Here is a 26,220-nt window from a genome sequence, read left to right as displayed (position 1 = left end):
GCCAACTCCACTCTTGGGTTACTGATGCCCTCCATTCTCGTAGCCAACGTGTGGCTCTCAATGGAACCCTTTCTTCTCCTCTTCCTGTTAAGACCTGAGTGCCACAAGGCAGTGATTGCGGCCCCATCCTATTGCTGATCTTCATCAATGATCTCACTGACTCTGGAAAATCCTCTTTTTCTCTTTGTTGCTGATGACTCCACCCTCTGCCCTCATTCTTCTGACAGACTGGCTGCAGCTTCTTCCTGCTCTTCAGACCTTAAAGAAAGGGAAGTAGTCCAGGCCCTGCTCATAACCCCATATACAACTCATCCGCAAGAGATTTTGAAACTTGATTTGAGTTATTGGACCATTTACCTTTAGATATCACACAGGTGCTTCTTCGGAACCGGCTGCGAATGGTCGCTAGGGGTGAAAATCCTAGATGGCCACCAGTAGCCATATTGAAAATATAAATTTTGAACCACTCACCATAGAAGTGTGTAATATCTTGTTTTATGGGTTTTTGGGTGCGGAGAATCCATTCGTGACATCATTTTCATGATTGAAGGCCAAGGTCACATGCTAAGGTCAAGGTCAAGGTCAGAAATCACAAAAAACGACCAAAATCGCAGTTTCACAGACATCGAGAAGCAAACTATCAAAGTTTGATGAGTGATACAATTACTGATGTTTTGCAACTTAACTGACTGTGGGAATAAGTGTAGGCCATGTAGTTTTTTCAAATCTTGTTTATTTTACAACTTCTCATTTTATTTGGCTTACAATATCGTAGGCATACACATCGTCCACTTATGAATTGGAACATTTTAATCATTCTTTAGAACACACAATCTGAAAAAAAAAAAAAAAAAGCTACATTACAGTGCCATATAATACCTGCATATAAGCCATATTCCTTATAATTATGACTAAAAATGAATGGTATATGAGTCAGATGCCCAGACGAGAGAGCTAAGGTGGGAACTTGGCATTTGTTTATTTATTCACACAGATGGGCTCAACAACCTTCTTATGGCAGTAGATCACACACATAACTTCTGCTGCTTTGCAGGAACAACGCTTTGAGTTACACTTCCCACTACAGCCACACAGGGTCAGAATTTTGGTGGGGATAGGCTTCAGAGACTTAAGGGGCAGGAGCATGCCGTCTTGGTTGATCCAACCATAATGAATAGGGTCAAGCTGACTGGCATCAGCTAGCAAGGTCAAGGCATTCCGGATCACGTAGAATGCCCTCCTCAAATGTCCCCGGATGACGCTGGATGTGGGTGGTAGTTCTTCTAGCCCTACCACTGAATGCCTGTGGACGTTGAGTCTCAAGTGGTCAAATGCAGTTGCAGTGGGTTTGCTTCTCGTACCGGCCCATACATGGACGAGGTATTGTTCCGCCTGATGTATGTCCACTTCAGAGAGAACAGGAGACTCTCCAAAGCTGGAGAGAAACCTTGCAGGTCTGCATACGAGTGCTGCATGTTTTGTGCCCACCTTGCTCAGTGCATCGCCCCTGTCGTGACATGCGCCTTGATGAGTACACGGCATAATTCGTCTCCTAGCTTGAGGTTCAGCACATGAAGTGGAATCATACGTTGCTTCTCTCCTGTCCCGAACTGAACCCAAAGCTCCTGCAAGCCACCCTCTTTGAACAAACCAATGTAGCACAGGAGAAGGATAACAGTATCTGTGTCATTAGACACCACAACCACTTTCTCACAGCCTCTTCCAACTGCCCAATGCACGTGAGATATTATGCGGCAGTCTGCCTCCTCCTGCCAGTTGTTGAGAAGTGACAGATCACTCGCAGGTGATCCAGTCAGCTTCAGTCTTGCAGATATTAGTTCTTCATTGACCACCATCCCACTCAGAACCACGTCCTGCAGATCTCGTACCCCTACATCCCGCGCCAGCAGCTGTAGGTTCTGTTTGTTGACACTAGATGCCCAGAACTTGTCCAACTGGTGTGGAATAGGCACAGACTCGTTCACGACGGCCAAGTCAACAACGCTATTCTCACCAGCTCTACGGATCCGCTCACTCTCCTTGATGCTCAATTCATTGTAGCTGTTGAATACTATGTGAGTCATTTCCAGTGATGGACAAACTCGATGGGCACTCTTGAAAACTTCTTGAATTACTCCACCAAAGTTTGTAAATGTAGACCGGAGATTGGGGAATTGTCGTATTTTCGACATAAAGTCAAGCAAAACATGTGTTGCTTGGGGATTATCCCGGTTGAATTGGTAGTCAACTGTGGCAAGATTGGTTTCCAGCTCAGTGACCAATTGTCACTCATTGTCTGCCTTTCAGAGGCCCGAAAGTTTGAGTGGCCTGACCTCTCAAGTGGTTTGTTTAGGAAGTAGATAGAAGGGTTTGCCAGACGGTTCTGAAGGATGAGAAATTATACAGCAGATGGTAGACTCATCAGCAAAAACTCCTCACTCCATATATTTATCCACTCCTGTTTACCGATTCACCCACTCCCTCAGTAATGATGCAAACAACGACCTAAGTTTAGAATTGAATACAACAACAACAACAACATGCATTTTAAGGCCATTTTCCCTGCTAGAGCGGGGGTTAGCCTTGCGGTCCCCATGACAATCTTCTCCATTTTGCCCTATTTTCTGCATCTCTCCTTGTTAACCCCCTTGCCCGCATTTCTTCTTCCACCATCTTTAGCCAAGTCTTTCTCGGTCTTCTCCGTCCTCTACTTCCTTCTCCATTCATTTCCATCACTCTTCTCAACCAGTCACTTTCATCCTTCCTCAACACATGACTAAACCATCTCAACCTGTTCCTCTTCACAGCATCAATCACAGGCAATATTCCCATCATCTTTCGCAATTCATCATTTGTCTTCCTCTCTCTCAACAATACTCCACACATCCACCGAACCATTCGCATTTCCACTCTTTCCAGCCTTCGTTGCTGCTCTACGTTCATTACCCATGTCTCGCTCCCATAAATCATAACACTTCTCACACATGCAGCATACACCTTTCCCTTCAGCTTCAACGACACTCCCCTCCTCATCAGCACGCCACTCAGTTCCCGAAACTTATTCCATGCACATCTCACTCTTGCAACCGTTGCCGAGTCTGATCCACCTTCTCCATTCAGCATGTCTCCGAGGTAGCAAAATGTTTTCACACCTTCCAGCTTCATGCCGTCAACAAGATCCAACTCAACATTTCCTCCATCTGCAGCTCCCTCTGTGCACACCTTACATTTGAATGTAGCTGCCACACTGGTTAATGACCCTCTCAGACCACTACATTTTTGATGAACCCACTCAGCGCACATTGTACATTGAATGGAGTTCACTCCGACACCCCTCCTGCACACAGCACACGGACACTTCCCAGTTCTTTCCACATCACCACATGCTTTACCACTTGCCATCACCTTCGTCTTTCCGATATTCACCTTCAGACCTTTTGTCTCCATACATTCCTTCCACTTGTTCATCTTTTGCTTCAGTCCATCCATACTTTCCGCAATCAACACCAGATCATCTGCATACAACAACTCCCACGGTAAACCCTCCTTTACGTTCTGAGCCAGCACCTCCATCACAGCTACAAATAGTAGTGGACTTAGTACCGACCCCTGATGCACTCCCACCTTCACCTCAAACTCACCACTGTTCCCGTCCTTCGTCCTTACAGCTGTGCACGCTCTTTTGTACAGTGCCATCACTACTCTGATCAACCATTCCTCCACTCCTAACTTCCTCAATGCCCATGTCAATACGTCGCGTGGAACCCTATCGAATGCTTTCTCCAGATCAACAAACCCAAGAAACAACTTCTTCCTCTTCTCCATGTACTTCTCCTGCAACTGCCTCACAATAAAGAGCGCGTCTGTCGTTCCTCTTCCTGGCATAAATCCAAACTGCATTTCATTGATCTTCACACTCTTCCTTATCCTCCTCTCCAACACCCTTTCCAATACCTTCATTCCATGCTCCAATAACTTTATCGCTCGGTACGAGCCACACTCCAGAGGGTCACCTTTCCCCTTGTATAAAGGGACGAGGGTACTCAGTTCCCAATCCACTGGAATGCGGCCTTCTTTCACCACCAGATTACAGATCTCTGTCATTCTCTTCACACCCCAACTTCCTGCTGCCTTCAACATATCTCCCACAACTCCCGTCGGCCCTCCCGCTTTTCTACTCTTCATTGCTTTTATCGCTTCCTCAACTTCCTTCTCAGTTATCTTCTCTGCCGGTCCTAAAACTGGATTACTCTCTATGTTGCCATCCCATTCATTCTCTCTATTCAACAGCATTTCCATATATCTTTTCCATCTTCCTTTAATTCCATCTGGGTCCACAACGATTTGTCCCACTTCATCCTTCAAGCAACTCACCCCCATCACATCACACCTCTCTTTCGCTATCTGCTTTGCAATCCTGAATACCGCTCTCTGACCCTCTTCCGAATCCAAGCTTTCTCCGAACATTTTCCTACATGCCTCCTGCGCCTTTGCTACCTCTTCTTGGCTGCCTTATAACTTTCATGCTCTGCTTTTTCTGCTCCCGTACCCTTCGCCTTCTGCCACTCCTTGAACTTCTTCCTCTTCTCGACAAGCCTCTTTCCAACTTCCTCATCCCACCACCATGTTTCCGAGTGCCATCCCACCACCATGGTCCTTTTGTCCATCCACATACCTCACCAACGGCTCCCAACAGACTATCTTTCATTGACATCCAACCACGTTCAAGCTCAACCACATCATCCTCTACCCTACTCAGCCTCTCTTTTAATGCCTCCCTTGCTGTCACCTCTTTCAACCTCCACACCTTCATTCTCGGTTGGTACTTCACCCGCCGAGCTCTCCTCGCTCCTTTCACCCTTATGTCGCAGACAACCAAGTGGTGCTGTGAAACAGCCTCCTCCCCCAGGATCACCTTTGTATCCCGGAGGTGCCCCCTATCTTGCCTACGCACCATCAGGTAGTCAACGGTTGTCGTCGACCCACCGGACGTGTATGTAACAAGCTTATTATCCTCTTTCTGGAACTGAGTGTTACAAATCAACAAATCAGCAAACTCCAAAATCCTTTCACCTTCTCCATTTCTCACACCATATCCGTAACCCCCATGAACTCCCTCAAAACCGTCCATACTCCTTCCCACATGTCCATTTAGGTCTCCTCCTACCACAACAACTTCCTCATCTTTCACGTTTTCCATCAGCTTCTCTATCGCACACCAGAACTTGTCCTTCTCTTCATTGCTCCGACCAACCTGCGGAGCATATCCCGAGATGACGTTCACCAAGAGCTTTCCAATCATCATTTTCACCATCACCAACCTATCACTCACTCTAGTCACACTCACCACACTGTCTACAAACTCCTCAGAAAACAGGACACCAACACCATTCACGCCCTCCGGGCACCCTTGCCACACAAACTTGTATTTCTGTCCCTGCCTACCCTTCACCATTCTCACACCACTTCCCTTCCATCTCGTCTCTTGCACACAACATATGTCCACTCTTCTTCTGATCAATACTTCCACCACTTCTCCTGATCTCCCCGTCATTGTCCCTACATTCCATGTCCCAAACCTCAGAAACTGATCTCCACTTCGGGCTGTACCCTGCCCATATGTAGTTGTAATTGTCATGGTTCTCTTTTTGAGGCAATGTTTTTATGGCCGGATGCCCTTCCTGACGCCAACCCTCTTAGTCGCCTCTTACGACATGCAGGGATACGGTGTACCTATTCTAACCAGGGTACACACCGGGAAGTTTAGAATTGAATACCAGTCCAATTTCCATTTGCTACTGACGATGAATCCCTCCATATTTGCATATATAATATGTAAATATCCCTATAGCGTTTCACTACTATAGCGTTTCACTATATCCCTATAGCGTTTCACTACACACAGCGTTTCACTCATCTACTGACTTGTTTTGCCCTTCCCTTAGAACTAAAGCTTGGTGAACTTGTCCATGATAAAGGGTGAGTGCCAACATCTATGGTGATCACATCATATCCTTCAATAGTTTTTAATATACTGTATTTAGATTTGCGCTGAATGCACTTTCACGATTTTAACTTGAAAATTGTAATACTTACATGCCTTTTTAACAGTTTTTTGTGCAGTGTTGTATCGATAAATGTAATTTTGTGTTTTTGTGCAGTTTGTGACTTTTGATTCCCCGAGCTGATGTCACTGGCTGAGGGCCCATCTACATATTATGCATGTGGCAATTGTGGAATTATTGATATACAACCCACCCCATCCATGCCCACCCCCACACTTCTCTTTGCTCTCTGGAACTTTTATCCTTTCAGATAGCAATTCAGTCATTCCTATTTGCCTAACACCTCAACACAAGCCAATCACCTTTGAAGTGGGATATCTATGGAGTGGACAAAAAACACGATATACAATCAATCTTGCTTTTCTGGTGCTATGCCTGTGCTAAAAATAACTTTTTATCAAAGCATGATCTCTAATTTATTTATTTTTTCTATAAGATCGAGGCTCATGAAAGAGTAAGGTAATGGAGGGTGTGAACTGTCAGTATGGCAGCTGGACAACTCATGGACATATTAATCAAGGGAATGGACAAGAAGCAAAAGAGGGGATTGAAGAGTAAAGTAACCTCTGCCACCTGGAAGTAGGAGAGTTGGGTTAGGGAGAGTTAATTGGGTTAATAAATATTGTGGGTTTGGATGGTGCAGGTGGTTGATATGAGATGGTGGTGTACTCCCTGCTTGAAGCCCTGGATGCAAATGTTTTTACAAACACTAGCTGTAGGGCACGTCAATAATGGGCAATTATTTACTGTTCTTCTGAACCAGCTCATATAACCATGTTCTGTTATACTTGCATTATTTAATTAGTTACAAATTAAATTGTTTTGTGTGCACATACAGTCGTGGCTAGAAATATTGGCACCCTTGCACTTTTTTCAAATAATGCACCATTTCTTACAGAAAATTGTTGAAATTTTAAAATATTTTGGTATACACATATGTATTTCTTTGGTTTGCAGTGGAACAAAACAAAAAAAGCTGAAAATATTACTAAATCATAGCTTATTCCACACAGAAATCTTAAAATGGCCCGGAGAATATTATTGGCACCTTTTAGAAGTTGTTAGAAATAATTAGATTTCAAGCAGGTGATTCTCCTTTACTTTGGAATTGAACTCACCTATGGTGAGTTGCAGGTGTCTGCAATATAAAAATCACTCATTCAATCAGTTTGAATAGAGAAAAGGTGTCATTTTTCTGTTTTGTGGCAGTGTGTGTCCCACAATGGGCATGGAGAAAAGAAAGAAAACCAGAGAATTGTCTGAGGAGGTCAGACACAAGATTGTAGCCAAGCATGGACAATTTCAAGACTACACGCCCATCTCCAGAGATCATGATGTTCCTGTGTCCACCGTACACAATGTTATCAGGAATTTTAAGTCCCACGGCACTGTAGCCAACATCCCTTGACGTGGCCGCAAGATAAAACTTGATCCAAGATTGCAGCGAAGGATTGTTCGAATGGTGGAGAAAGCACCTCGATCAACTGCCAAACAGATTCAAGCTGACCATCAGACACAAGGCACGACAGTTGCAACTCACACCATACGTCACCCACCAATGTCACCAATGAAAGGGGGTTCTATGGTAGGAGACCCAGGAGGACCCCACTGCTAAGAAGGCCTGACTGGAGTTTTCCAAAACACACCTGAACAAACCAAAATCCTTCTGGAGAATGTCCTGTGGACAGATGAGACCAAATTAAAGCTTTTTTGTAAAGCACATCATCTCTATGTTTACAGCAAACAAAATGAAGCCTTCAAAGCAAAGAACACCTTCCCTACAGTCAAACATGGAGGAGGTTCAGTGATGTTTTGGGGTTGCTGTGCTGCCTCTGGCACTGGGTGCCTTGAATGTGTGCATGGCATCATGAAATAAAGAGATTACTAAGGCATTTTGGAGCGCAATGTTGAACCCAGTGTCAGAAAGCTGGGTCTCCATCGAAGGTCATGGGTCTTGCAGCAGGACAATGACCCCAAACACACTTCCAAAAGCACACAGAATGGTTCAAGACAAAACGCTGGACTGTTCTGTCGTGGCCAGCAATGAGTCCAGATCTAAATCCCATTGAACACCAGTGGGGAGATCTGAAAACAGCAGTTGGGAGAAGGCACCCTTCAAATCTGGGAGAACTGGAGCAGATTGCACAAGAAGAGTGGGCCAAACTGCCAGTGGAGAGGTGTAGGAAGCGTATTCATGGCCATAGGAAGCTCTTGACTGCAGTTATTTTGTCCAAAGGATGTGCTACCAAATATTAAGTCTAGGGTGTCAATAATTTTGTCAATGCCAATTCTTTTTATTTTCTGATTTTAAAGGATATATTAAGTTCTGAATAAAAAAAAAAGGTTCTGTAATTTTAACAGTGAAATAAAGAATTGTGGAGACCAAATACTTTTGTCGATTTCAACTTATTTTTAGAGAAAATTTGGGGTTATTTGAAAAAAGTGCAAGGGTGCCACTATTTTTTGACATGACTGTATATCTTTACAATTGGGTGAGGCGGCAGAATGCTGGGGCAAATATATTTTGAATCATGGCTAGTAATCTCCCCTCTCCACAGCAGAGGCCAGTGTACTATGTGTAAATGTTGTTACGGCTGTGGAGGGACTCTGGGAAGCCTTCATGGTTGCAGTTATGCAGCTTTCTTTGGCTAGAAGAATATGTGAGGGGTCAACTTGTTTATATAATCCTAGCCACCTGGCGTAATTGATGAGGTGAGAGCTGATTGGTTATTCCCTCTATTCACATGTGAGAGATGTGGCTGGGTCTCTATTTTTTATTTGTAGGTTGACTGCGAGACATTATTGTGTGGTGCATGCTTGGGAACCTCAATAGTACGTGTTTCTGTCTACACTGTCACTGATGAATCACCAATCAGCGAAGAAACTAGTCTGGCAGAGAAGGGGGTGTGTAGCGTTGGGGTTCTCTTGTGTGTACTATCTGTAAATGTCATTACAGCTGTGGAGGGGCTCTGGGAAGAGTTTGAAACAGCAAAGGGCTTATCTTGTGTAGCCTTCATGGCTGCAGTTATGCAGCTTTCTTCGGCTAGAAGAGCATGGGAGGAGTCAATTTGTATATATAAATCTTGGGGAAAATGCCAGGGGCACAGAAAAGGCGCCTTTCTTTATATGGTATGTGCCATGTGGCAAACTATAGAAAAGAAGGGACACTCCATAGCTTGTAGAAAATGCCAAACAATGGAAAAGAAGGGACATTCAAAAAATATTGTGTGCATGCTGGACTACCCTTTTGTTCTTTGGAGGAACTAAGTAATGCTCTAGAAAAGTTCATATAAAGGGGTGCCTACATCTGGCAAATAAAATGCATTTACTTCTTCATGCAGCTGTATGAATGAAATTGGTGCCCCTTTTGTGCAATTTGTTTTGAAAGCCATTAAATAGATGTATTGGCCGATGAATATTCCAAGTTTCAGCAAGTTTCAATGCCTTTGAGATATGAGTGCCAACACATTTTGGGTAGATGGACAGACTGACAGCCACCAACGTGAATTTGAGGGTGTTCTAAGTAAAACTCAAGAATGAGGAAACGGACATTGATGAAATCTGGTACATATTACCTCGATGTACAAAGCATTTACTTCTGAAATTTGCAGCCAATTTCATCCAGTGGAAGCCAAGAAATGAATTTTCAGTCCCCATGTAAAAGTTGTGTAGACTGGGGGATGTGAGAGGTGCAGGGGACGTGATGTGGATGCCACGCACTGCGACCGTTCCCCCAGGTCTGAGGTTTGGGAATGGTGCAGTTGGCAGCAGGTGCTCACCACATTGGCCAGTTGGGGCCAGTGGCGCCGTGTTCATCGCACGGGGCCGAAGAATGGATGGTGGGTCGCACCCTTATGGACACTCATTGGCCATGTTTGCGTTTCGACTGCTCAACTTGTCCCGATGGCCCTTGCACCGTATGGGGGCGGAGCTGTCGTAGCCAAATGTAGTCGTGTATTACAGGTCACCAGAGGAGGCGGACTGACATACTTGCCAGTACATTGGGATAAAAGGAAATTTGTAAAAGTTTGATCGGCCCTATGGGACAAATTTTGGGATTCAGTAGGGTGGATGGCACTCTTGGACCCGATCAACCTGCAACTTCCTGCACATCAAGGTGAGGTAAGGCCTTGATGTTTACTGTCCCAGGCTTCAGTTCTTGCTAATTGAAATTGGGTCATGAGTAATTTGGAATAGGGGGCGGGTGAGAGTGAGGGCATGGCCGGTGAGGGGATTGGAATGTGTGCCACAAAAGTGTCTTGTGGGTGGCGTTTGTTTATGTGAAGAGGTGTTGTGTTTTTGTGTGGTCAGGAGAATGGAAATGGAATTGCGATTGAGAAATATGAATGGAAGGAATGATTATTGAAATGTGTTTGTGAAATGTGAATGGGGATTTCACATGTAAGCAGGCAATGGCAGCACCTGTTTATGACATCTTTGATTGAAAATGTGGTTGAGAATTGAATGGCAGTGGGGGAGGAAATGTTTGGTGGATTTTGTGGGTGGGGAAGGTGTGTGTGTGTCCGCAGGTATGGATCAAGCTCTGGAGGAGCGGTGACTGTGGCCTTCTCTGTGGTAATTGCACCTGGTAGCCAGAGGTGTCTGGAAATTGGAAGCCCATCGGTGGTGGGGGTCTGTTTGGGCGCCCTGCGGCATGGAGGCCCTTGGCGACCCGTAAAGCTGTGTGGAAGCCTGAGGTGACGGAGCCTGGTTTGGAGACCTTCCCGGCGGGACGACAGCGTAAGGAGTTGTCTGGCTTTCATGGGGCCAAGAGTTAAAGGGGGGGGGGGGGGGGGAGTGAAGAAGTCGTAAATCGGGCGACTTGTGTTTGGACTGCGGGCACCACAACCTGGAATACTCCCACCATCTTGCTTGTACGGTACCTCCCCTCTGCCTCGTAGAAACACACACACATGTGTTATGACATCTGTGCCATGGTCTTGCAGGAGGGTGAAATACATGCTTTGTGGTGGTTTTGTGTTTTTGATGAGTTTTGGAACGTGTGTGAATAGTTATGGGATTTGTGTGAATGAATTGGGATATGAATCTACCGAGCCATGTCACTCACCTGTAACACCAGGATAGGGCCCGCGGAAATCTGGGGTGCATTGGGATGGCCCCACAAGTAACGTTGGGTATTGTGGATGCAGTCTATAAGAAGGGGTTGTACAAACGTTTTTGAATTTTTGCATTTTTATGGTTAAGTTTTGTGGTTAAGGTAGGTTTTTGTGCTTTGTTGTTTTTCTCTTCCTCCCCACGAGTTAGGAACGAGGATCCTAATGATTGTAAATATTTGTACATATGTGAATTTTTGTTGAAGGGGGTATAAACGTTAAGGAGAATAGTTAAGTAGCTACGGCTCACTTCCCATAGCCCTTCTGATTTATTTCATAGGCTAATTAAATGTGAGTCGGTTAGTGGTAAGACTGGGATGGCGGGGGCTACGGCTCCAGGGGGTGGGGGGCGGGTGAGGGGTGGGGGGGCTGGGCTGTGTTACGTTTGTGGGGGTAGAGATACTTTTGTCAAGGTAGATTTGTATTCATAGGTGCTCCGAATGTCATGTGGAAACCTTGATGTAATAAGTACTTGTTTAGACCGTGTGTTCGGGTTAAGTTTGTATATTCGTCCCCATCACGAGGGGCGCGGTATGTTATTTAGCTCAGGTATTAGGTTAAATAATTCCTTGTATGTTGTTCCCTCTGTGATTTATCCCTATGTCCCTTATGGCACCGCATTAGACACTAGCTAGAATCGCACATTTAATGGCACTCAATGACCTGATCTAACATGTTATAATATTGTTGCGAATATGGAATTTGGCCTCCATATCCGCTTGTAAATATTCCCCTATTTTCTCCAATACTCCCCAACTTTCCCCAATCCCCCATTCCCTAGTCCCATTGCATGTAAATAACAATCAGTAGAGCCGACCTTCCCCTTCTTCCCCCATTAAATGTCGTGCCCAGGTCCACCGCACCACACGTAGACAACTTTCGGACATCTTCCTAGTTATTCTTAATCTATGTCAGTTAAGGCCTCGTTTCCATTAATTATGACTCTTCGTTGCACCAGAATGTGATTATATGGCATCAGTAGTGAGTTTAGGACCTTTCCCATACCTCCTTCCATCTTCTTCCCCAACAATTACAACAACAACAGAGGAGATGGCGGCGGAGCGGGGGAGGATGCGTCCTCCCACCGGCTCGATTAGCTCCAGACCATGCGCTCCACGGGGTTACCACGAAGGGGCTCCTTGTCAGCTCCTCGTCAAGGGCGGAGCCTGGTAAACCCCCCGCACGCACCCAATGAGAAGCAACGTGCCGATTCCACGAGGCGGAGCTAACGAGCCGAGGGCGTGTCACTCCCCGCCGGATATACGCGGCCCCGCGCCGGATGTGACGTCAGATGCGCCCCCAGCTGGAGAAGGAAGGACCTGCGAGCGCTGAAACAGATGCGCCTGAACTACGGAGAGCAGAGGAAGCCACCGCCACCCCCAGCGCGACGATACCTCCCCGCATCTTTGGACCGGACCGAACCGGGTCGATTCTGCCCTGAGCCCAGGTGCACCTGGAGCCATCGCTACCCGCCTGTCCTTTGCATCAATCCCCGTGTGAGTCAGCCGTTGTCCTGTTTACCTGTCGTCTGTTGGGAATAATATAAGATTGTGTCTAAGTGCTTGTCTTTCTATGCTGTCCCTCTTGTAGTTGTAATCTAACCTTCCGCCTTAATATAACCTCCTCCGGAGGTCTTGAGAACTGAACCCCTGGTGTCGTATTGTGTTATTGTAATCCAGCCGGGTGTCTTCTTTTTCTTATTGAGCCAGCATCGCGCGACTAGTCAACGTTCGGGCACAATCGGGTAACTTGTGCAGACGTGGTCATACCATAAAACCGCTCGGTAAATAACATCCAAGCCACGTCTGTAACAATTGGTGTCGAGGAGTGGAATTCGAACCCGGGACTAAATTTATTAGGCCCAAATTGGTAACAAGTAGAATCGATTCGGAGCGCGTTTCCCGCGCGAAATTATAACGGCAAAATTTGAATTTGTTTTACGAAAATAAAATAAAAAACCGAATTTTGAAAGTCGCGCTATGGCGGGTCAAGACAGCTGGGGTCCGGTAAAGGAGAGTGAGGTAGGGTCGATCCAGGACCAAATTGAGGGACAAGAGGAGAGCGAAGCAGTGAGGGCGGCAGGTTCGCAAAATAGCGCCGTCACGCACGAAGTAGCGGGCGCGCAAAAAGGCGCCTCGCTGGTCACCGTGCCCGCGACCGAAGTAGCGCCGCTGGGAAGATTGGAACTTTTTTTTATACAAATGACGGCCCTTATGGAAAAGAATAGTGAGCGATTGGAGGGCCAAATGGGGTCCAATAGCGAGAAATTGAGGGAGGACATGGGGGCGCAGATCGGGGGGTTAGGGAGTAGAATAGAGGGATTAGACAAGAAATTAGAGGGGTTAGACAATGGGATAAAAGAAGTAAAACATGGGTTAACGGGGGTAGAAAACAGAATGGCCGCTCAAGAGAATCAAATGGAAGGGATGCAAAAAGGGTTAGAGGGGTTAGAAAACAGTATGGAAGGCAAATTGAGGGACATGAGGGACCAAGCGGAAAGGGAAGTTAACCAAATGGGGCAGCAGATAGAGGGGGTCAGAATGGGGGTAGAAGCCAAACTGGATGCTCACAGGGAGGAAATGGAGCAGATGAGGGTGGCATCTGGGCAGGAGATGCAAGTGATGGGAGAAGAGATCAGAAGAGGAGTGAGTGAGGAGGTCGGAGGAGTGCGCGAGGAGGTGAGGCACTGTAAGGAGCGCATGGAGAAGGAGGTGAGAAAGGGGACTGTAAAATTGCAAGGGGGGTATAGAGGAGTTGACGCTGGGAGTAGAACAACTGACAGTGGGACAAAAGGAGTTGGGGGAACAGGTAAAGAAGAACACAGCGGTAATAGAGGGGTTAAAATCGACGCAGAAGGAGATGAAAAAGGACGTAGGGGTAATTAAAAAAGAGTGTCAGACGGTACATGAGGACTTGACGAAAAAAATGAACAAAGTGGTAGAGGTGATGGAGGTTAAAGAGCGGGAGGTGCGGGAGCACATAGAAAAAAATAAAGTGGAGTTAGAGGAAGAACTTAAAGGGGCGCACGAGGAGATGAAGGAGGTGAAGCAGAAATTAGAAGAAGTGGAAGAGGGGGTGAGCGAAATTAAAAAGCGACGGAGAGAGGATAAGAAAGAGATAAAAGAGGAGGTAAAAGAATTGGTCCAGAGTCTGTGTTCGGATCGTGATGATGTGCTCATTAACCGGATGAGGGATTCGCAGGTGATGGAGGAGAAGCGAAGAGGAAGAGGACCCGGTGTAAGTGGTGACCAATATGGTCGTGCGTATGATGCGCCAGGGGATTTAAGGAGCTTGGGGGTCGAGATGGACCCGGGTGTTCGTGAGAGGCCGTTGGTGAAGTGGGCGACAGGTCTGGTGTGCGAAAAAGGAGGTGAGCGAGAAAGTCCGACTCTGGGGTGTGTGAGGAAAAAGTGCGTGCCAAGGAGTGAGTGTGCTGGCGAGAGTGAGTCGGTCGTAGCGCGTGTGCGAGGGAGCACGTGGAAGCGCGGGGTGGTGAGTGTTACAGAGGGTGTGACGGGAGAGTGTGCGCAAGAGTGTGCGCGAGAAAGGTGTGTGACGGACAGGTGCATGAGGAAAGAGTGCGCTGTCAGAAGTAAGGAAGAGTGTCCACCTGTGGTGAGTGTTACAGAGGGTGTAACGGGAGAGTGTGCGCGAGAAAGGTGTGTGACGGACAGGTGCATGAGGAAAGAGTGCGCTGTCAGAAGTAAGGAAGAGTGTCCACCGGTGGTGAGTGTTACAGAGGGTGTAACGGGAGAGTGTGCGCGAGAAAGGTGTGTGACGGACAGGTGCATGAGGAAAGAGTGCGCTGTCAGAAGTAAGGAAGAGTGTCCACCTGTGGTGAGTGTTACAGAGGGTGTAACGGGAGAGTGTGCGCGAGAAAGGTGTGTGACGGACAGGTGCATGGGGAAAGAGTGTGCTGTCAAGAGTAAGGGTGAGTGCGTTGTCACGAGTGGAGGTGAGAGTAGTGAGAGTGACAAGGAGAGTGAGCTGGTTGTGACAGGTGAGCGAGGATGTACACCTGGGATGGAAGGATGTACACCTGGAATGGTAGAGCGTGAGTGGGAATGCACGCTGGAGTTGGTGGTGAGGCACGTGGTTGGGTGTGCGAATGAGAGCACACCTGTGATTGTCACAGAGGAGGTGACCGAGGAGGGGGCGCGAAGAGGTGTATTGGTGAGGTGTGCGAGCGACGAATGTGTGCCAAAGTGTTCGGTGGTCAGGTGTGTGACCAAGGCTGTGAGTGGAATGAGTGTACCTGGGTGTGTAAGGAAAGGTACGAGGAGCATGGGCACGGCTGGATGTGTGAGCAAGGAACGGGCTGCGGGGTGTAAGCGTCCAGGTGAAGCATCGACGTTAGACGGGGTAGAGTTTAGAACGACTTATAGCCGAATCGGGCCCTCGGTGCGTGCCGGGCCTCGCTTTGAACGGCCGCGTCCAGGCTCCACTAGGCGGAGCGGGCGGCCCGATAGAAAGGGTCGTCATGGCGACCACCTTTTGTTGAGGCATTCCGGCAGGTCGAGATCGGGACATTGGATGGCTCCACGCCGAGGTGATGCGTGGGAGATCGGCCCGGGTAAGCCCCCGTCCCTGCACCGAGTGCCGGACGCATCCAGCCGCTGGCACAAAACAACCAGCATCCATTGCTTGGCTTTACGAAGCCGGGCTTTGGACAGGGATTGGCGCACCGAGAGGTATTAGTGAGTAGACTGGGTGATGAGGTTAGTGTTTTGGACCCAAAATTAGAGAAAAGCAAAATTTGATGATTGGCAGAGGATTGGCAGAGTGATGATTGGTAATGGTACAGTGATTGGCAGATGATTGGCAAATTTTTGATTTGTTGAAATTTGATGTGCAAAATTGGTAGTGAGAGACCCCCGATGTGGTGGGATGGCAAATCCACCATCCTTCCCATGGGGGGGCAAAGGAGCAATAGCTTATGGGGTGTATGGCAGTGAAAACTAGCCCGGGTGGGTTAGGATATTGTGTGTAGGGATCTAGAGAAGATGACCTTAGGTAACGTTAAGGTTAGTTAGTGACTGATACCTGTAGTGGGGACGCAGGTAGATTAGTGTGGATTATAATGACGAGGGAGCGCAATAGTTAAAGGGACGACTGGGAAGCGCAAGTTTCAGAAGGGAGTAGTTAGCTGAGATGATGCTGTGTGTGTGAGGATTGAACAAGTGTGATTGCACAGGTGTGCAACTGGACAGGTGTGTGGAGCAGTGTATGAGTAGTGAGTGTTGTGGATCAGCGCGAATGCGCTTGGGGAGAGAAGGGTGCAGGTGGCACCAGGTGTGAGAGCACAGGTGTGCAGGTACAGGTGTGTGGAGAGAGTTGGAGTGAGTGGTACGGAGTGGTGTGCATGGTGCGAAGGTGTGGATGGGGGAAGAGTGGACCCCTTTCACGAGCACCCGGGGCGGGTAGTGTAAGTGTTAGGTAGAGGGTGCAGGTAAATTGTGGTTGGATATTGGCATTTGTGGTGCGGTTGCAGAATGGTGTTGTGAATGGGTGCATTAGTGTTGTGGAAATGGCTGGGCGTGTAGCCTGTTAGTGTGTGTAGTTGGTTGGGCACTCCACCACTGTGAGGATGTCGGCCAGGTGAGGCCGCAGGTGGGCTCTGGGAGCCGGTAGTTGTGAGTGGGTGCCTGAGGATCCCGGGTGTGGATCGGGCAGCCCAGTGCCAGAGAGGGCACCGAGTGGGGAGAGTGCCAGAGGGCCTTCCCCAGGTAGTTAGGTTAGGGCAAGGAGCAGGTAAGCTCGGAGGCAACTGCAGTGGTGGAGGTGTGCAGGTGGGTAGACCCACTGGGAGAGGTACACGCCGCAGCCCAGAAATTGTGCGAGGGCACCGGGAGATGAATCGGGGGAGTGAGACCCCAAATTGAAGCGCACCACAGTCGGGCCAATGGGAATTGGTTTTTAGAACCCATAGTGTAAGGGGGCCAATGGTTTGGCCGGAGAAAGACCCCGGGTAGTGTAAAGTTGTTAAAGTCATTTAGGAAATAGTTAGGATTGAAGAACCTGTCGCACCATACGCAGCCACTTACCTGTGGTGATGATGATGACTCCACACCTGTGTTTTCTTTGTTTTGTTGCAGGAGATGAATCGCTGTGTGGATTTGTGAGACGCATCACGACGTGGATGAGACATTGGAGTGATTCCATCTCTCCCTCCCTAGGAGGGACTGATGATGAATTGGTGATGGCAAATTATGATGTTGAGTTGGAGATGGCAAATTTTGATGAGAGTTGAAAATGGCAAATTTGATTGGTTAGGAGGGAGAGAAGACGAATTTGGTATATGGGAGGAACGGGGAAGACAGTAGGGATGTTTGTTGATTTGTAAAGTAGATGTTTATGGGTAGTGTTGTGTTGTGTGGATACAGTAAGGGGTAAGGGAGGGGCCATGTAGGTTACCTGGTGGGGGGGGGCGTACGATAGGAACGTACCTGTCTCACCTGGTTCCCATGTGCCCCCAGTGTGCATCACCTTACATTGCGTGCACTTTTGCGCCCTTACCACCTTACTCACTTGTTTCTTCTTTTGTCTCCCACCTCCGAGGATCTGGCTTTGGGGTAGAGAGAGAGGAGAGAGAGGTGCTGGCTGCGCAGTTGTGGGCCTGCACTTTCGCTGTTTGCTGCCGGGATCGATACACCATATGGACCGCAATGTTTGTGGCCACCCACAATGGACCGCAGTTCGTTTGCGGCCAAGCACCACCCGGGGATGGACCTATGGGTCAACGTGGCACCTATGCCATAAAGGTGAACCACTGTTAATTAACACCAAGTGCACCACAAGAAGAGCAAGAGACACCTGCAGGGTTAGGGGTTGTCGAATTTATTTTTATTCCAATGAACAATGGTGACTGCACCGATTGGTGGTGGGGTGGTGCTGTTGATGCTCGGGAAGGGTGCTCTGCACGTTATTAAAGGCCGTCGGCCACAGAGCACTCGTGGGTTGGTGTATCGATGTTGGCAAGCGCGCTCTCTCTCTATGCATAACATCTGCATGTGTCCCTCCAAAAACAGGTCCTGGATCGTAGTGTAAATAGCAGCGTAGTCTTGTAAATAATGCTCCCTACCGGCTGTATGTTTAGTTTGAGAATTCTTTCCGGATTCGGTTATCCTGTGGGTGTGTTTCTGTGAGGAGAAGGGTGCAACGTCGCAGGGGGACATATTTACTCATTTGTGAATATCTGTAAAACTGTCGCACTCAGGGTAGAGTTAATAGTAGAGGGAACTACATTGCGTGCCACACTAAAGTAGGTAAAAATTTATCGGGTCGGGACGCCCCGAGGGTAGAGAAGGGTGCAATGTTGCGAATATGGAATTTGGCCTCCATATCCGCTTGTAAATATTCCCCTATTTTCTCCAATACTCCCCAACTTTCCCCAATCCCCCATTCCCTAGTCCCATTGCATGTAAATAACAATCAGTAGAGCCGACCTTCCCCTTCTTCCCCCATTAAATGTCGTGCCCAGGTCCACCGCACCACACGTAGACAACTTTCGGACATCTTCCTAGTTATTCTTAATCTATGTCAGTTAAGGCCTCGTTTCCATTAATTATGACTCTTCGTTGCACCAGAATGTGATTATATGGCATCAGTAGTGAGTTTAGGACCTTTCCCATACCTCCTTCCATCTTCTTCCCCAACAATTACAACAACAACAGAGGAGATGGCGGCGGAGCGGGGGAGGATGCGTCCTCCCACCGGCTCGATTAGCTCCAGACCATGCGCTCCACGGGGTTACCACGAAGGGGCTCCTTGTCAGCTCCTCGTCAAGGGCGGAGCCTGGTAAACCCCCCGCACGCACCCAATGAGAAGCAACGTGCCGATTCCACGAGGCGGAGCTAACGAGCCGAGGGCGTGTCACTCCCCGCCGGATATACGCGGCCCCGCGCCGGATGTGACGTCAGATGCGCCCCCAGCTGGAGAAGGAAGGACCTGCGAGCGCTGAAACAGATGCGCCTGAACTACGGAGAGCAGAGGAAGCCACCGCCACCCCCAGCGCGACGATACCTCCCCGCATCTTTGGACCGGACCGAACCGGGTCGATTCTGCCCTGAGCCCAGGTGCACCTGGAGCCATCGCTACCCGCCTGTCCTTTGCATCAATCCCCGTGTGAGTCAGCCGTTGTCCTGTTTACCTGTCGTCTGTTGGGAATAATATAAGATTGTGTCTAAGTGCTTGTCTTTCTATGCTGTCCCTCTTGTAGTTGTAATCTAACCTTCCGCCTTAATATAACCTCCTCCGGAGGTCTTGAGAACTGAACCCCTGGTGTCGTATTGTGTTATTGTAATCCAGCCGGGTGTCTTCTTTTTCTTATTGAGCCAGCATCGCGCGACTAGTCAACGTTCGGGCACAATCGGGTAACTTGTGCAGACGTGGTCATACCATAAAACCGCTCGGTAAATAACATCCAAGCCACGTCTGTAACAATATCATGCACGTTTTGATCCTTTCAATGACCTGATCTAACATAAGTAATGGAAATAATAACAGACAATAATAATAAGGATAACAACATGACTCCCCTTGCCGCTCCCATAGAGAGCGGGTGTACTTGTATCTAAAATGACATTTAGTACTTCCACTTTAGTGCAGTTTAGAGCGGGTGTACTTCCACTTATTCTAAACACTCAATATAGAAATAACTATGCTATATTAAATGTTATACATTTATTATGATGCGATACATTTATTACCTCCTAGAAATCATTTCCGCGATAATATATATATATAAATATACACAGGGAATCAACATTACTTTTTTAGGCTGAGGAACGACTCTCACACATTACAGTGTGGCCCCTATTTTTTAGGTTATCTCATGTCGATTCTCGAAGAGATGAACTTTGTTTAATGAGTCGGGATATCTGTCCGGTTGTCCCGTACGTCCATTCACTTTCTTCTATTTTTGGTTCTCCCATATCAACCAGCTGATTGTTTTGAAACTTGACACATGAATACAAGACAATAGCCTGCATAATCACTTGGGCTTCAATTTTTTGATTTATGGATCACGGAGGCTCCCAGGAAGGGTTACCCCTCAAACTTTGGATCCCTACTTGTCCCTTGTTTACCAACCAATTGCTCTGAAACCCTTCTACTTGATGGTCAGCAGGATCGCTCTGTCTTATATATTGTACACCGCTCCTTTCCTATGCCATCTCCTGGCACTGCAAAACGTCATTGCCGGGCACCGAAGGGGGCTCGGTAGTGACGCACGCTGAAAGGGAGTACTCAGTTTTCACTCTGGTTGTTTGTTTTCTTTCTTTCTTTCCTGCTTTCTTTCTTTCTTTCTTTCTTTCTTTCTTGGTTGTCCGGGTGATATCTCAGCCATCCTTTGAGCTAGGAAGCTGAAATTTCGGCACAATAGTGAGCAAGTACTTTGTCAAAAACGGTATTTTTTGTTTTTTGATTAATCAATTAATTGATGAGTTATTTAATTATTAGCGATTAATTAAGTACTTATATATTTCCTTTCTCTTCTGGGCATTATCTCTGGCACCTTTTGAGCTAGGAAGCTGATATTTGGACATGCCAATGACCAAGTGATTTGGCTGCAAAGGCTATTTTTGATTTATTGATTAATCAATTAATTAATTAATCGATTAATTATTTAATTATTTGATTAATGACTATTTTTTTTTTTTTAAGTTACAGATTCTGATGAAATGGTGGTGGTTTATGTATTCTATTAGCCAATTGATTAACTATTTAATTTTTTTATGATTATTTATTTATTTTCATTATTAATCATTTATTTATTTTCTTTCTCATCTGGGCAATATCTCAGGCACCTTTTGAGCTAGGAAGCTAATATTTTGACATGACAGTGACCAGGTGATGTGGCCATAAAGGATATTTTTGATTTATTGATTAATCATTTCATTGATTAATTTATTTATTGATTAATCAATTAATTAATTTTTTTTTTATTAATGACTTATTTAATTAAATTTCTTAAAGGTACATATTCAGATGAAGCACTAGTGGTTTAGTTATGCTATTAGCCAATTGATTAAGAGAATATTTTATGATAATCTTTTATTGATTTTAATTATGCAATTAATCAATCAATTATTGTACACCTCTCCCTCCCAATGCACTCTCTCTGAGCTGCACTGAAGCAATGCCGTGCTGTGGGATATTTAATTATTTGGCATGGGGGCGGTGTACTTTGAATGTATCTTTACTTGTTCAATTTCGGATCAGGGGGCTCCTAGGGGGGTTCCCCCAAATCAGCAGACGTACTACAACATGAAGAGATGACCGTCAGCCCACTTGAGGCTATTTTTCATCGTTGATTAAGACCAGCATAGACCAGCATCACAGCCTGAATGTTCTTTGTGCTTGATTTGCTTTATATACCTGCTATTGTGGTGCCTGCTACAACTGTCAGACCTTATGCGTATTCGCGGTGGGTGATAAATTTGTAACTTATATCCTCTTAATAATACACACGTTTTTTATCTGCTTTTGCATTCCCCACACACAATCTTGACGTTATATAGCCTCATTCCTCTTCTTCTTTCATATGCAGAAGAAGGCTGTGGGGTAGTAGCATCATTGGTGGAGGGCGTCGCTTTGACGGTGATGCAATGCCCTCTGCTGATTAGGGCAAGAATTTTAAATTTGGCCCTGGTGCCGGCAATAGCTCGCCTACTCCTCATGAAGGACGCCATGGAATATTTAACGTCTACCTACGAATGCTGGCAGACGGGACGCCATTTTAACGTCCATCCGAGGGACGGAACACACATTGATGAAACACCCTGCCTGTGAAACACCGGGAATCCAGTTTATAGCTTGGTTGGCATTTTAACCCAGACTACACAGCTTAGAGGTGAGTGTGCATACCTCTAAGCTATACTGTCAATCCTTAGCATCATTAAACCATCTTGACTTCAACCCCAAAGGTAACAAAAGATTTGGTGCTATTTTGATGTGGATGTTTAGTGAAGGTCCTGTTTACTTGTGTCCTGTTCCAGGTTTGGCTTGTTTGAAGCCATGTCTGCCATTGAAATGATGGATCCAAAGATGGATGCTGGTATGATTGGAAACCAGGTCAGCCGGAGGGTTCTGAGCTTTGAGCAAGCCATTAAGGTAAAATATTTTTTGGTTGTCATAAATATATAGAAATTTAAGTCTTTGCCAGACATCTAGTTACATCATATTTATATAAAGCAGTAAAGTATGTTTGTTTGTTTGTTTGTCCTCTTATAACTCGAGAACAACTCATCGCAGAGCAAAACCAAAGGGATATTCGGAATCAGTACGTCTCAGAGCAACTACAGCACACCTTAAAATTTAAAAAACTTCGGGTTTTAAAATTATGACGTCATCAGCGTATTTCGGAACGTTAATTTTTCAACTTCATATTCGGAATCAGTACGTCCCAGAGAAACTTCGTAACGTTAATTTTTCAACTTCATCCGATTGACATGGGACCAACGGCATGTGACAGAGTGAAACATACATGCTACATTTATTTGACGACAATGACTTCCGACTTCCGGGTTTGGAATGCGGGACCAATGCCATTTGACAGGGAATAAAAATAAATGCGACATTCAATTGATGACAATGACTTCCGACTTGACTCCCCCCTCCCCCCCCCCCTCCCCTTCCCCCCTCCCCCCTCCCCCTCCCCTTCCCCCCTCCCCCCTCCCCCTCCCCCCCCTCCCCCTTCCCCTCCCCCCTCCCCCTTCCCCTCCCCCCTCCCCCTTCCCCTCCCCCTACCCCTTCCCCTTCCCCCCTACCCCCTCCCCCTTCCTCTCCCCCTCCCCCTCCCCTCCCCCCTCCCCTCCCCCTCCCCTCCCCCCCTCCACCTCCCCTCCCCCTCCCCTCCTCCCTTCTCCCTCCCCTCCTCCCTTCTCCCTCCCCCCTCCCCCTCCCCCTTCCCCCCCTCCCCCTCCCCCTTCCCCCCCTCCCCCTCCCCCTTCCCCCTCCCCCTTGCCCTCCCCCTTCCCCTACCCCTTCCCCTTCCCCTCCCCCTCACCTTCCCCCTCCTTCTCCCACTCCCCCTCCCACTCCCCTCCCCTCCTCATCCCCTCCCCCCTCCCACTCCCCCTCCCTCCCCCCTCCACCTCCCCCTCCCCTCCCCCTTCCCCCCTCCCCCTCCTTCACCCTCCCCATCCCCCCCTCTTCTCCCCTCTCCCACTCCCCCTCCCCCTCCCCCCTTTTCTCCCCTCCCCCCCTCTTCCCCCCTCCCCCCCTCTTCACCCCTCCCCACCCTCTCCTCCCCTCCACCCCCCGTTCCCCTCCCCTCCCCTTCCCCCTCCCCTCCCCTCCCCTCCACCGGCCCGGCAATGCCGGGTACTTCTGCTAGTTCTACAATATAAGAGTATCTGCTTTCTTTGTCTTTCCTTGTATTGTTCTCACATGCCAGGGTTCTCCCCTTAGGGCATTTCCCCCTTAGGGCAAATATCACATTGCAAATCCCAACAGCACATCCTCCATTCCATAGTAGAACAGGAATGTAGGTTAGACTTGATGGATAAATCAGATGATATGCAGACATTTTTTTTTTTTTTTTTTTTTTTTTTTTTCTGTATACATAATCGAGGCTCGTGAAAGAGCTAACATTTATCACACAAACAAATCAAACAGACAAACAAACAAAGTGTATAAAAAGGGGAGCGGTAGACAAGATGGGGAGGGAAGGGGAAGCACATAAACACAACATTTGTGAGGGACATCGGTAAATGTATGGGAGGGAGAGGGCTTGGGGGGAGGCGGCGTGGGAAGGGGGGTGGGGGGGGGTGGGAAAAGTATAAACACAAGGACACCAAGGACTTCCAGGTAAGAAGTTGGTATTTCAAAAAAGAGTATTTGGGGTGAAATTAGCGGGGGTAGAACAGATCAAGGTTTTGGATGGGGGAAGATAAGAGATGGTGGTGAACAGCTGTTATGAAGACCTGGAGGGAGGAGTGGGATTGAAGGGAGTGGGGGAGTTTGGTCCAGAGGTGGGAGAAAAGAGGAATGAAAGAGTGAAGGTGAGCAGAGAGTCTTGATTTTGGCAGTTTAACCATAAGAAGGTTGCAGGCAGATCTTGTGCGACCTTTAGGAATATTTGGGGGACAGAGCCCAGAGAGAGCTGGAGGAGCAAGGCCGGAGAGGAGTCGCTAGAAGACAGAAAGACCACCAACCTGCCTGCGGTGAGTAAGTGAAAGGCCCTCGGAGGTAGCTTCATCACGGGAGATTCCAATGATTCTGAACGCTTTGGTTTCAACAGCGTGAAGACGAGCTAGGTGTGAGGCAGGAGCAGCAGCCCAGAGGGGAGAGCAGTATTCCATTGAGCTGCAGATGAAAGCCTTGTATGTGGGGAGGAGCTCAGGTGTGCCAAGGAAGGACTTCGCACGACGGAGGATGCCCAGTCGGCGACTGGCTTTGGAGGCCAGATTTGAAATGTGGTTTTCCCAGGAAAGATCATGGCAGATAGTGAGACCCACAAGCTTGAGTGACAGAACTTCTTGGAGAGGATTATTCAGAAAGTGGATGGGAGGGTTGTCCAGTCGGTCTTTTCGGAGAGACATCGTAAGAGAGTGAGATTTGTCAGGATTGAAAGACATGTTCCACTTGTTTGCCCAGTCAGTGATTTTGTCCAGGTCTGCAGAGAGTGAGGAGGCTGCAGACTGCCGAGCTGAGGGATGAGGAATGGAGCGGCAGAGAGTGGAGTCATCAGCAAAGAGATAGAGAGGATTTTCAAGAGAGTCGGAGAGATCATTGATGAAGACCAGAAAAAGCACAGGGCCCAGAACACTGCCTTGGGGAACTCCAGCCTGAACAGGAAGAGGAGATGAGAGAAACCCAATCAGGGCCACACGTTGACTACGACTAGAGAGGAAGTCCGCCAGCCATGCGTGGAGATTCCCATGGATACCAAAGGAGGAGAGTTTGGTGAGCAGAGCGGGGTGCCAGACCGTATCGAAGGCATGTGATATATCGAGGGAGACAGCTCTAATTTCCTGTTTGGCATTGAGGACCTCCATCCATTGTTGAGACAGCAGAAGCAGCATGTCCAGAGTTGAGTGACCTGGTCTGAAACCAAATTGATGATCAGAGATCAAGCCATTGGAGAAGAGGAAAGATTTCATATCCGAAGCAATGATGGATTCCATGACTTTGCTGATAATTGGGAGAAGGCTGATTGGTCTGTAGTTACTAGGATCTGTTTTTGCACATTTTTTGTGTAAAGCGGTGATTTTGGCTGATTTCCAAGCAGATGGAAGTTGACCTTGAGCAAAAGAGAGGGTGAAGAGAACAGAGAGAGGGAGTGAAAGAGCGGAAGAACAGGATTTTAGGATCCGTGGGCTGCTGCCGTCAGGTCCAGTTGCAGAATCAGAGTCGAGGGTTGACAAGACATTAAAGAAAGAGTACAGAATATAGTTCGTGCCCGACAAGATGGCGCAGAGGTAGTGCACTTGCCTTTGAGCTGTCTAGACGGGGTTTGATTCTTGACCTGACTCAAAACTATCAATGAGATTGGAATTATAGACATCCAGCATAGCATCTATATTCTGCACACTAAGAGGAACAGCAAGAGAAAGCAACATTCATTGTTCTCTTGTTTTTTTATGCCTCCACCCCCGAAGGTGGCCGGAGGCATTATGTTTTCGAGTTGTCCGTCTGTACGTCCGTCTGTCCGTCCGTACGGGCTAAACCAAGTTTTTCTCTACAACCATACCATAAAAATCCCATAAAAACATCCCATTGTACAGAGCATCCCATAATAATAAATAAATAATTAATCACATGTCCAATTGAGACGAAACTTTCAGGGTATGAGTGACACCCATGCAGAATGTTTTTTTATGATAAAATTGTGATGTCATAGGTCACGTGGTATGGCAGCCATCTTGGATTGAACGCATATTTAAAAAAAATTATTTCTTGGAAACCGCTGAATGGAAAAAATTTGAAACTTGGCACATTGTCAAGTACTCCCAATGTGGAACAAAAGCATGATAATGATGACATCATAGGTGAAGTGGTATACCAGCCAAAAATGTTTTAATCGAATTCCTTATCCT

At 47.2% G+C, this 26,220-nt stretch overlaps 1 protein-coding gene across 6 annotated transcripts in view; it reads left to right on the top strand.

Moving 5' to 3' along the window:
* NAA35 (N-alpha-acetyltransferase 35, NatC auxiliary subunit) overlaps positions 1-26,220 on the top strand; it is a 161,087-nt gene that overhangs the window by 24,668 nt on the left and 110,199 nt on the right. For 5 of the 6 annotated variants that reach the window (XM_068107647.2, XM_068107648.2, XM_068107645.2 and 2 more), the window contains 2 exons: positions 5,946-5,979; positions 22,177-22,291. In XM_068107647.2, coding sequence (XP_067963748.1) covers positions 5,946-5,979; positions 22,177-22,291 — 149 coding nt within the window. Of the gene's footprint in view, positions 1-5,945; positions 5,980-10,681; positions 10,806-22,176; positions 22,292-26,220 lie in introns of those variants that run through there. The other variant, XM_068107649.2, reaches the window with a different exon arrangement.

This window comes from Myxine glutinosa, chromosome 2 (genome assembly GCF_964187855.1).
Source record: "Myxine glutinosa chromosome 2, kmMyxGlut1.1, whole genome shotgun sequence".
In the NCBI taxonomy this organism is placed as follows: Eukaryota; Metazoa; Chordata; class Myxini; order Myxiniformes; family Myxinidae; genus Myxine; species Myxine glutinosa.
The sequence above is the reverse complement of the archived record's forward strand: the minus strand, read 5'-3'. Positions and strand labels throughout refer to the sequence as shown.